We start from the raw sequence: 13,113 nt of genomic DNA on the forward strand, positions 1-13,113 counted from the left end.
CCAGAAACAATTAACGAACTTCTCGAAATTATATCGTGTGTTTCTGCGCAAAGTTTAGACATTCAGCTCGCTTTAGGCGTGGTTTCCACAACGATTATCGAATAAATGTTGTGACAATATGCGGAAGTTAGTATTCTGCGATAAATTCCTTGTGTTAATCTGGAATATATAGGAAGTGAGTGTTAACTGAAATGTCACCTTTCCCATCAATGGTTTTTCCCATCAGGGCTGGTGTCTGGACAATGTTTGTCTAACGGGGTTGGTTTGTGGAGAATGTTATTTTAAGATGGTTTGTGTCTGGACAATGTTATTATAGCTTCCTTGGTGTCTGGACAATGTTATTACAACATTGTTGGTGTCTGGGCAATGTTTTTATAAGGGGGGTTGCATTCTGGACAATGTTATTAGAACACGGTTGTTGTCTGAACAATGTTATTATAACCGGCTTGGTGGATGGTCATGTTATTACAACCGGCTTGGTGGATGGGTCATGTTATTATAACAGGGTTGGGTCTGGCCATGTTATTATTAACAGGGTTGTTGTCCTGGAGAATGTTATTATAACAGGGTTGTACAATGTTATGATAACATAAACATAGGTTGGTTTCTGGACAATACCATTGTTTAGGGTGGTTGTTTGGACAAAGCGTTCATAACAGGCTTGGTGTTTGGGCAATGCTATTGTAACAGCCTTGGTGTTTGGGCAATGTCATTACAACAGGCTTGGTGTTTGGGCAATGCTATTGTAACAGGCTTGGTGTTTGGGCAGCGTTATTATAACAAGCTTGGTGTTTGGGCAATGCTATTGTAACAGGCTTGGTGTTTGGGCAGTGTTATTATAACAGGCTTGGTGTTTGGGCAGTGTTATTATAACAGGCTTGGTGTTTGGGCAATGTCATTACAACAGGGTTGGTGTCTAAACAATACTATTATAAGAGGTTTGGTGCCTGGTCAATGCTATTGTAACTTATGAAACAGGCTTCTTTCATTTTCATTCAACCTCTCGAATTAGACGAGTCCACTTGACAAATCGTATGGTGTAAACTGTGTTCAGTGTTTACGGGAGAGTGGAACTGTACACATTTTCTATGGTCTCAGGAGAACTACATGTGTATGGCGTGGGTGTCAAGAATGGGTGTCAAGAATATTCCGTTAAACGCCTTCGCTCCTAAGTTTATTAAACTTTTCCATCAATGCAGTTCACTTCTAAGAAAGTATGGCCGAAGTATCCAGCATTTCTGGCATTCTGCTTCATGATTGTTTCTTCACTCCGTTTAACCCGGGATTAGGGAGCAATATATTCATCGTGTTGAATAAGATCGCCACGTTGGATATTTGAACATATATTATCGAAGCGTAAATGAGATACATATTTTGATAATCGACCACATATAATTGAATACTGGTTTCATTCATTCGCTTGGCACACTCCTTACTTTTTTCCATCATCACTGAAAACCGTAAAAACTGCTTCTATTTGCATAGAGTATGTCCTAATTTCTTACTTCATATACAGTACTCTTAAGTCCGACAGTGGTTTGTGTTGAACGTTTTTGTTCACCCGTAATGTCCATTTTTTACGTCCATATTAAAGTGCAATCCGGGTACAAAGAGAGCACGGATAGCACTCTATTTCAGTATCGTTCCTGTTGCACATCGTTCGAAGCCCGGTGAACCGAGGAGTGAAAATCGAGTTCGCGAATAGTGATCTCGTTTTTCACTGTGGCATTCGACAGGTCGTTCTCGTGTGGGATCATATGTATGCTGTCTGAGGTGTCGGAATAATGTGACCGAGTGTGACCCATGTCACGCAGATGCGATGTCAGGGTGATATGACCATGACACGTGCCTCGTTTGGAACATGATCGAAACTGTAACGGCTTGTCACCAGCTTATACACGTAATTAGTACCTGTCGTTGTATAAAGCTACCTGGACAGGGAGGGAGTCAGAGTGGGAGGGGATATATTCAGATCTGTGTTTGTTAATTCTGATACAAAGTCAATAAAAGCTACTCGAGCTGTCTGTCATTCGTGTCTGACCATATGGCCAATGGTGATCGAGCTTATTTTATTCTCTGCATGACAAGCATTAATCGGATTCGTTCACTTATCCATATTAACCTTGTCGCATATGTTAATCTCCTTTCATAACTGTTCTCTTACAATGAGGATCTATTTTGACGATGACTACCTGACCAGTGTAATTCCCACGCATGTTATTATCACGCACGAAGTCGAGAGACCAGGGTTCAAACCCAGGTCGGATCACATCAAGGAAAATTGCATTTGTTGGTGCCTCGCTTCACTTTCACCACTGAGACGTCTTTTCAAGGAAACAGGACTGGTTCGTTCAGTGTCATCATAATATGTGGATGGGTGGAGTGTCATGTGTTTGACATTCCAGTGGCGGCTGCACTTTGGCAGCATGGATTCGCCCTGCCACAAGAAGACAGAGCATATGTACACACAGCTAATGACTCACCGTCGTCATGTGACTGAATAGTACGCTGCTAAAACCCTAGCATGTATACATATTATCGTATATACAATCAAGCATGGTGTATTTCTTACTTATTGGTCTAAAACCAATGTTAAATTTTACATAGCAGTGCAGTGCAGTGCTTTAATATGTTGTGTTTCTGATACGAAATATTATGCTGTGGACAACTCAGTATTCAATTACAATATCCGAACATGTCGGGCACACAAAACATAGTAATTTGTAACATAACAAAATAATGATCTCTATCGCAGTATTCTTGATTACGGCATAAAGCACCATTCAAATAAATAAATAAATAAATAAATAAATAAATACAACACTCAATAAATAAATCAATCAGTAATTTATTCTGCCGTCACTCGGAAAACATAGTATTCTGTCATTTTAACGGATTAATTTTTATAGTGTTAAAATGGTTAGTGTCGGCTACTGGGTTGATTGACAGATTTACGTGTATGGCCACGGAATGCTAGTTTCATTTATTTATTTATTTGTTTAGTTTTACGCCGTACTCTAGGATATTTCACTTATACGACGGCGGCCAGCATTATGGTGGGAGGAAAACGGGCAGCGCCCGGGGGAAACCCACGACCATCCGCAGGTTGCTGCCAGACCTTTCCACTTACGGCCGCAGATGGAATGCTAGATTCATGGGTGAGGTAAACTGGTACATTGGTGGATTGATATAGTGATAGAGCTGATGAAGAAAGAAGGTGAGTTGACTGGTTGATTGACTTTAGAAAAGTTGATTGACAGATGGCTAAGGTAAAACGATTTGTGCATAGATCAATTGATACAAAGGCAGAATGGGTTTGGTGATTGATTGACTCCTGGGTGCGGGAGATGGGTGAATGATTCTGTGGTGACTGACTGATTGGTCCAACCCTAAGTTGATTTATTGGTATAAATGCATTCATTCTGCGGCATGTCATGTTAATTCCTGTTATCAGAACCTTTACATCAAGCGTAATACTTTGATCTCTAAGTACTTGTTACCAGTAGGTATAACATCAATCGAAATACTTTGATTTCACGAAAACACTTTGTGTCATAGCTTATAACATCAAGCACATTACTTTGTGTTAACGTAAGTACTTGCTACCAGAAGATATTACATTAAGCGCCATACTTTGATTTCACGTAAACGTTTGCTGCCACAGCGTACAGCACCGACCACATTACTTTGTTCTCATTTGAGCGGTTGTTACCAGAAGGTGTAAGATTAAGCACATTACTCACGCAAACGCTTGTTAACAGAATGTAGGACATCGAGTATAATACTTTGTTCTCACGTAAACACTTGTTACCATGAGGTATAACATGAAGTATAATACTCTGTTCTCGCGTAAACACTTGTGTCAGAGCTTACAATATTAAGCGCAAGACTTTGTTCTTGCACAAACTTTTGTTACCAGAAGGCATAACATCGAATGTAATACTTTTGTTTGACGTAAAGGTTTATTGCCAAAGCTTATGTCAAGAACAATAGGCGTACTTTGTTTTCACGTAAATTCTTGTTATCAAAGCCTATACCATTAAGCGCAGTAATTTCATTTCACGTAAACGCTTGTTGCCGAGCGTATGATATAAAACACAGTGCTTTTTGTCATATGAACTCTTGTTACCAGAACGTATTATAGTTCTGTCACTAGTTCTGTCACTATTAAGTCAGTAGTGTACCACAGTAATAACGCATGAAAAAGAAAACTGTGGACTGTTTAATGGATAAATTATCAATATCTTTTTCTGAGCGTTCAGTTCCAACACAGATTTTGAAGTAAAGCAAGTTACTGATGGATCCATCTGGCTTCCCGCTTTTATCAGTATCGTGTTATTGACGAAATAATACTGTTAGATTCCACCACCGCGTGGTCTTGAGCGTTCGCCGGAAGTCTACAGAGCTCAGTTAGGGACTTGTTAAAATATTTTTTTGTTCGGCTTCAGTATCTTCTCCAGTCATTAACCCATCCCTCCCCACTACCGCACCACCTTCTTGCTCTCTCCCAAATGCATCCGGCATTCCCGCCTCGATGAACACGCCGAACATAGCCTGGACAAGGCATAAAGAGTCTTGAAGCTTTACACGAAATTAAACCTAAGCCGGCGATGCTGTGCCATACATAATACATGATTGTCTAATAACAAACTCTGATAACCAAATAATACGGATAACAGGCCTGGGATAACCTTATTAACGATTGAGATCAATATCTGAAATCAGAGGAAGCTAGAAGAGTCGTATGGCTTGGAAACCGTGGAAGCTCGATATGCCGGCAAATCTACTGGCTATGTGCTAGTTGAGAACTCCTGTCTGTGCTGTATACAGCCCGAGGTGGTGATGGCGCGCTATGTTCCGACGTCCCAGCTGCCTCTCGTGATCAGTGTCACGCCGCCACCACACCGACACTAACTGCCAGCTCTAACATCATTTCCCGCTCATTAAGCAGCCTTGTGCCGTTTTTTACGCTGTTATTCAGAACGAACTGGACTATCACCTATCGTTGTTGACTGCCAGCTTTCTGTATCAATAATAAATTAGCGCTCCCGTCAGAGAACGATTCCTGTTATTACATCATACTCCTTCATATAGGGAGATTTAACATGGCAGCTCTGAGATATGACCGTAGAGAGTTTTAACATGCATCCCTATTATTTGACCGTAGAGAGTTTTAACATGTATCCCTGTTATTTGACCGTAGAGAGTTTTAACATGTATCCCTGTTATTTGACCGTAGAGAGTTTTAACGTGCATCCCTGTTATTTGACGGTAGAAAGTTTTAACATGCATCCCTGTTATTTGACCACAGAGAGTTTTAGCATGCATCCCTGTTATTTGACGGTAAAAAAGTCTTAATTTGTAACCTGTATTTGGTCGTAGAGAGTTCTGAAATACATCCCTGTTGTTTGATCGTAGTTTTAACATAGGCCTACATGTATTTGTTCGAACATGTTTTAACATCCATCACTTTTGTTTGATCGCAGAGTTTCTAACATACTTTTTACTGTTATTTTGTGATAAAAGTTTTAACATGCAACCCTATTGTTTGATCGTAGATAATTTTAACGTGCATTCCTGATATTTGACGGGAGGAAGTTTTAACATTCATTCATGTTCATCCAATATAGGCCTATACATCCCTGTTATTTGATCGTAAACAATTTTAATATGCATCCGAGTTGTTTAATTGTAGAGAGTTTTAACATGCATCCCTGTTCTTTCTTCCTTGAGGATTTTGAACTGAACTCGCACAAATCGCTTTTTGATTTGCTGTTAAATAATACAAATGTAGAAATTGAAGAGAGATTGATAGACAAATTTTGTATCCCCTTGTAAATTGATTTAGGTTTCTTTACCAAGCATGTTACATTGGAATTCAGTATTGATTGATTTCTTATCATACTTTTATTTATTCATTTATCTGTATGCTGTTTGACACTGTTGAGAACCGCAATCCTTTAACTTTTATGCGCTTCAAACCTGCGTAGATGTGTCCCGCTGCCGTCATGGGGGACTGGCTTGAAATTAGCCCATGGCAAAGTGCGAACATTGCTGTGTTTTTTTGTTGTTTTTTTTTTGCTATTGGACATTGTTTGTCTTTGGTTTACTTTTAAGCCTTGAAATATCTAAATTTTTGAATTAAAAACATCTAAAGTAACATTTGTTTTATGTTGTCCTTTAAAATTTGCAATTGAAAGCATGTACGTGTACAGGATTGCTCTCACACTTCGTGGTGCCTTAATTAGTGACAATAGGCGGTCGTCCACGCTGGTTTAACGATTTATCTTCTAAATAAAACATTTCTAAGTATGGCGTTAAACAACAATCAAGTATATTAATGAATAACTTATATTACGTGGAACCTGATTGGTTGACATAATGCATAAATTAGCTGTCATGTGAAAGTTGCTCAGACAACGCTAATCGGAAGACTGTTAACACCTGTCAACATCTATCCAGGAAACGTTCTCAAAGTGATGTTGTGTTTAACCACGTATCCTTGTTGTTTATAAAAATATTGTTGTCTCGGTTGTCGGCTTTTAATAATATCCATTAAGTTTCAGTTAAAACTTGATCACAGGGGGGGCTCGCTGTCTTGGATAGTTAATGCGCTGGCACCGCGGGTAGTGTCATGCTCCCGGCTAATGAATCGGTGTGTTTGAATCCTACACTCTTAAAGAATACATGAAGTGTTCTTTTTTTGTCTTAATATGTAGTTTAGGATGTTTTATAACATAGACAAGTACAAAAAAGATGCTCAGTTCTATTCTTGGGCTTAAAACTTTATTCGAATTTCAGTCTTTGTACGGCTCTTGTTGTCATGACGTCAATTATGGCAGCCATCAAAACAACTCTTTGAAGGGAAGTGCCAGAACGAGGGTCGCTCAGCTGTTTCCGCGTTGCCATTAAGTTAATCGATGACGCCGTGAAAATTCGCGATATGGGGCGAAAAGTAAAATAGAGAGGTTATTAAATAACATAAAATATGTTTTTTCTTCCTTTTTTATAACACAACTTTCTTTATTACTCTTCGTTGTATGGTATGGGTTTATGTACCCCTTAAGACAGGGGGATTTTCTGGACCATTAGACCTCTCCGCCATTATGTAAATAGTTAAAATAAAAAAAAAATAATACATAAAATTACACCGCTTTGTGATGAGGTTTATTAAGTCTTTCAGACATGCATTCATGCGTCCATGATTGTAGATTGCAGTGTACACAGCTGGGGATTAAATGTCCCTACTGCGACCAAAGTCCAAAACAAATTGATCAAAACATGTTCTTATAACAAGCTACAATGATTGCTGTGACGAACATTTGTACTTTCTCAGTGAACTTTCTCACTGAAATTCGTGAACGATCTGATTCCAGGGTTCTACAAAATTGTCGCAAGGCTGCCTCAAGCGCATTTACCATGGCGACGTATTTCTTCCTTTTATGTTGCCGTGGACGTTACGCCAGGCGCAGTTTGCGACTGCTTTGTACAATGGGCCCAAGCCCTTCTAAGATTTAAGCATGAAAACTGATTGAAACAAGAAAACATGACCAGAAAAGCTATAAAGGGAGAGGACGAAGAAGAAACAGGAGTCGCAGAATAGAACTGCGCAGCAGTATTTTGATTTCATTTGTTGGAGTTCCCAGATGTCTTATCTTTCTTTATTTATCTTTTCAGCTATACGGCATCTCGTCTTTCTTCTTTGTGATGCTGTCCATCTTGGGCTTCTGTTTGGAGACGTTGCCCAAACTCAGGCCAAAGGGCATCCCCAAAGTCGCCAACACCACCAGCAAGTGCGATGGGTCGCTTCAGGACCAGATGTTACAATGGGAGCCGAATAAATTCCTCAATGTAATAGATATAGTTTGTACGGTGTTCTTCACCCTGGAACTGATCTGCAGGTTTACCTTCGCTCCAAACAAGCTGAAATTCGTTCGGTCGCCCATGAACATCATAGATATGTTGGCACTCGTGCCCCTCTACGTGCAGTTTGTCCTGAACGAAATCGACATCGAGTACTGCTACCTGAGCGAGAGGCTAATATTCGAAGTGATGTTCATCCTGAGAATCATCAGGATGTTTAGAATTTTTCACCTGGTCAAACATTACCAGGCGTTAAAGATTTTAGTGTGCGCGCTAAGGGCCAGCATACAGGAGTTTCTCATGTTGTCCATATTCTTGATCATTGGAATGCTTGTTTTCGCCAGTATGATCTACTATGCAGAACGGGAAGATGCTGTCAATCCCAGTAAAACTTTCACGACGATTCCAGTGGGTTTTTGGTGGGCCATCATAACCATGACTACCGTGGGCTACGGGGACGTGTACCCTAAGACGTCCCTTGGTTACATCGTGGGTGCCGGATGTGCCGTGTGTGGCGTTTTAATGGTGGCCTTAACAATCCCAGTAATATCAAACAATTTTACCCTCTTCTATACACACGTCCGATCACGGTCAGAAGTACCTAAAGGCACGCGGATTAAGTCGGCTGACGAAGTCTCCATCGAGTCCCACACAATGAGGAAAAGACAGTACTCCGGGTCATCAGTGATATTAGAGACTTACCTGAACGGTAAAGTTACGATTCATGAGAATGAGAATTCGGTTAATTCTACAATCGTTCCTTTGTGTCGGCTTTCGGACGAGTTTTCGGAGTCAGACTTTGGGCAGACGACGGATAAAGACAAGAAAACGTCCCGGAGCTCGTCTAGGATTTGTGCTGAACATGGCGAGCGGGGACAAGGAGAAACAAACCTGTGACAATCCGGCAGACAATCAGTGGTTTCGTTTGGGCTGAAACCACAGCAAATAAATACACATTGTGAAATGCACAATGGTTAGCAGGCCGTATTCTAAAACTGACCTGACAGATGATACGGACAGATGATTATTATTATCGCTGGATCGCAAACAGCGGTTGATGCGGCTGGAACCACAGCAAATATGTTGATCTGGAAAGACAGTGGTTGATGCGGCTGAAACCACAATAGCTGTTGATCTGGAAAGAGGTTGTTGATGCGGCTGGAACCACAACAGATGTTGATCTGGAAAGAGGTTGTTGATGGGGCTGGAACCACAACAGATATTGATCTGGAAAGAGGTTGTTGATGCGGCTGGAGCCACACAACAGATGTTGATCTGGAAAGACTTGATTGACTCGGCTGGAACCAAAGCAAAGGTGTTCATTCAGAAAGAATTTGGTTGGTATTGCTGGATCCGCAACCAAAGTGTGAGCTCAGTAAAAGCTGGTGTGCTGACACCGCTGGATTCACGATGGAAAGGTTACTTTTTGACGCAACGAACACGTCTCTGCTGAGATGAAGGCTGAAAAAAAGGAGCCATCCCTGCAGAATGGAGTTTGTCTTGTTTGGAGATTATGGAGAAACCATTCTCTTTCAGACAAGGTTCCCTCGAGGCCTGCAACGTGATATTTGATTTTCTGGGCTTTCGTATATTGGTTCGAACTGTGCATCATTTTGGTCCATTCGAAAACATCTCCGGGATTCCAGGATATCACCGCGGATTGTAACTGATTGCACTATATATGATGTACTTATTTCTATGCATGAATACCTTGGTGATACTAACCTTCACGCCATGTGAATAGTGGTTTAGCGGACCAGTTGTAGCTTGGGTGGATTAGGACCTAGATAGTTAGACAGTATGTCATCGACTGGATGACAGCGGAGCTCCACGGCAAAATCACAGCCGTGGTGTCTACTGGTGTACCCCCGGAGAGTGGGGGGTCTAAGTACAGGACAGGCACATGTAATCAAGGGGTACGGCCAACGTCTTTCCATTGTAGACTTCTTTGTTCAAAACTACGGCAAAGCAGGTATAGTTACACGCGGGTAGGTATATATATGATGTATTGCTGAAGGCGAAAACACTTACGAACTCTTTTGCGCAACTTTTAACTTTGGAACATGTTAATACACTTTCTCTCCCATAAAGACGTGGTGCACCGTAGTTACTGTATACGGCACTCTTGATATATGTACCCCAATGTAGCCCAACTGTACAAAAGAATACCATTTAAATTTGGCTTTACTGATCTTCTATTGGATATCGTCTTTGTAATATCTACCAGCCAGTCGAATATCGTCTTGATAGTTTAGACTGTGACATATAATAGGATGTTTTTCTTGTGATTTGATCCGATCAGACACATGAAGGGATAAACAAATTGTGGGGCGAAAAAAAGTTTCTTCGAAGCATATAGCATGTTGATTCGATTATCCAGAACCTTGGAAGAACCACGACATTGTTGCTGTCTGTACCGATATTGTGGTATGGCACGATTTGAGCTGTGTCGACTACGAGTACTCTTAAAAATATAATCTGTTAATTTTAACAGAAAGTTTGTTGTCTGAGTGATGCTAGAATGTATACTGCTACTGCAGCAGATTTTTCTGTTAAATGTAACACACATAGTCTATTAATTCGACATAAATATTCTATTAGACTAACAGGACATCATGTTGAATATGACACGATATTGTGTTACAGTAAGATAATACATTCCAGCGTCACTGAAACAACAGATTAATTTTTTTTAGTATACGTCTCTGCTGTAACCAAGTGTTAGTTTTGATCTTCACTGGTCAACCTCGGAAGAGAGGGCGGGCGAGGGGAGGAGGGGGGGAGATGGGGTAGGGGCATGGAATATATGAGGAGATGCAAACCAAGTATTGTTACACAAAGTTGTGCGTATATATATACATATATATCTATCTATATAATCTCCACCCCGAACTCATTACGCACGTGCGTATAGTTGGACGTCAAGTGAAGGGCATTTCATGCAGTCGATTTATGGGTGGGTTGTGTAATTTATTACCAACAAGGGAAATGTGTGCCACAAATTCTTCTATCAAAACCATGGCACAATGTTATTATGAATAATTTACGCCTGGATATGTATAGTGTGAGTTAAAAACAAGATATCTAAAACGTTTGAAAGCTTTTGTCATCGAAACGGGTGAACGCTAACATTTCCCATCTGCAGATCTACTCCGTGAGTATTTTCTGAATGCAATGATTGGGTTGTCCAAAAGCATATCTAACTTACTCACAGATGGACCATGTGAATGCACTGATCGGGTTGTCCAAAAGCATATCTAACTGACCTACATATGGATTATGTGGATGCACCGATCGGGTTGTCCAAAATATAACTAACTTACTTACAGATGGACCATGTAAGTGCACTGATTGGATTGTCTAAAAGCATATCTAACTAACTGGACCGTATGAATGACGATCACAGAGCTTCTTGTCATCATTTATACGTTATAAAGGATCAGCATCGTTCATATGTTCACATGTGTCATAAGTTTACCTATAGTCCAACTACGTTGTATTAATCGTAAAAATAATCTGAAAAATGTTATCAAACAGTCGTATAAACTGATGGCTTTAGGAGACGCCTCACAACAGATGGTGAAGTGCTTGTCAGTTTTTCAGTTACGTATACGACGCGAAATTTTCAGCTTTATGAGGGTCAAAGATCACGCGTAGATCAATAAAATGGTATATGTAGATGTATGTATATGTGCAATCCACCATACATTTCAAAGAATTCTTCTTATTAACTTTCTCTGTCTTATATTGTGCATGTATCAGATACATCGATCATCTTACTCATGTTTGATTCATATGAGTTTGATTCATATGTGTTTTGTTCATATGAGAGTTTGATTCATATATGTTTGATTTATACGAGTTTCATTCATATGTGTTTGATTCATATGTGTTTGATTCGTATGAGTTTGATTCATATGAGTTTGATTCATATGAGTTTGATTCATATGTGTTTGATTCCTATATTTTGCGAAATAGACTGGATAGGAAAGACAGAACAAAAAATGGTACATTAAATGGGTATAGCTCATTGTATAGAATTAAACAAAATATCACATCATGTGTAAAATACGCAAAGCAGATTTGTGTAAAGGCAGATAGAGTATTTTAAAGGAAAAGGCAGCAAATAGCGGATACAGTACACCCTCAAATGGTGAATGGAATGAAGATGTATAAATCAAGTTATCGCCATAGTAATAATCTTAAATTCTTGGGGACTGTGCTATATGTAGGCCTGTAATGTATATCTCTGAGTGAAAAAAGAACATCTGACATTAAATACCTAATTTAGGTAGGGCCAGAGAAAAAGTCGATGTGACGTCGCTGATCAGTATGATCTATAAAGCGCACCATATTATTGAATCATCTGACATGGTTTGAATAAGTAACTGAGCTTTCATATACAGTTTTCTGTGGCATTTATACTGACGATTACTTCATTTTGATGTGTGGGTTTTTCGATATTGTCAGCTGTACATCAAATTCCAACTTCAATGAAACGTCGGCAGTTTGTGGAACAGGGAAACTCGATAAGTTAAGAGAACGACATGGCATATGACAGTGTATATCAACCAACAAATTCAACGTATATTCTATTACAAAAATAAGTTTTAGTGGTGATTTAATCAGTCATGTTACAAATACACTGAAAATGGTTGACAGGTTTGAATGCAAATTTCGAAATGCACCCCACCCAGACTCACATGTGCATGGTGAAAAACGCCAGAGCCGTATTGGCTGTTTTTTTTGTTGTTGTTGTTTATTTTTTTATTTTTTATTTTTTTTTTTTGACAATTGAAGTCACGTTCTGAACAGACTATGTAACTATAATTAGACGTATTCTTTTAAAGTCACAAGTAATACAGTCGCATTTTCGTTAATATCAACAAGGACCGGGGTACCCCGTACTTCTTTTAATATAATATTTAGTATGTAATTCTCCAGACAGGAATTCTCATAGATCTACCCGACCCCTGCAAACATTGGTTAATCTCTGAAATGAAGACTTAGTAAATTATTCTTGTTAGTTTTGTATATGGGATGGTTTTATAAGTTGGGAACAAATGATATTGCGGTGATATAACAAAAAAAAATGGAGTCGACAATGACGTCACTTTCCGCCTTTTGCATGTAGTCTAAATACCTATATATATTAACCCATCTATATACTCCCAATATACAATTTGCGATTTCCGAGGCAAGATAAAATGGACTTTGTTACCTCACCGCATTCATGTTCCACATTTGTTA

The 13,113-nt window shown here is 39.5% G+C and overlaps 1 protein-coding gene across 1 annotated transcript in view; it reads left to right on the top strand.

Moving 5' to 3' along the window:
* Positions 1 to 9,076, top strand: part of LOC135470741 (potassium voltage-gated channel protein Shaw-like) — a 40,967-nt gene extending 31,891 nt beyond the window's left edge. The window contains 1 exon segment of the mRNA XM_064749780.1: positions 7,678 to 9,076. Within this exon segment, the coding sequence (XP_064605850.1) occupies positions 7,678 to 8,760 (1,083 nt within the window). The 3' untranslated portion in view covers positions 8,761 to 9,076.
* The last annotated feature ends 4,037 nt before the right edge of the window (positions 9,077 to 13,113 follow it).

This window comes from Liolophura sinensis, chromosome 7 (genome assembly GCF_032854445.1).
Source record: "Liolophura sinensis isolate JHLJ2023 chromosome 7, CUHK_Ljap_v2, whole genome shotgun sequence".
NCBI lineage: Eukaryota > Metazoa > Mollusca > Polyplacophora > Chitonida > Chitonidae > Liolophura > Liolophura sinensis.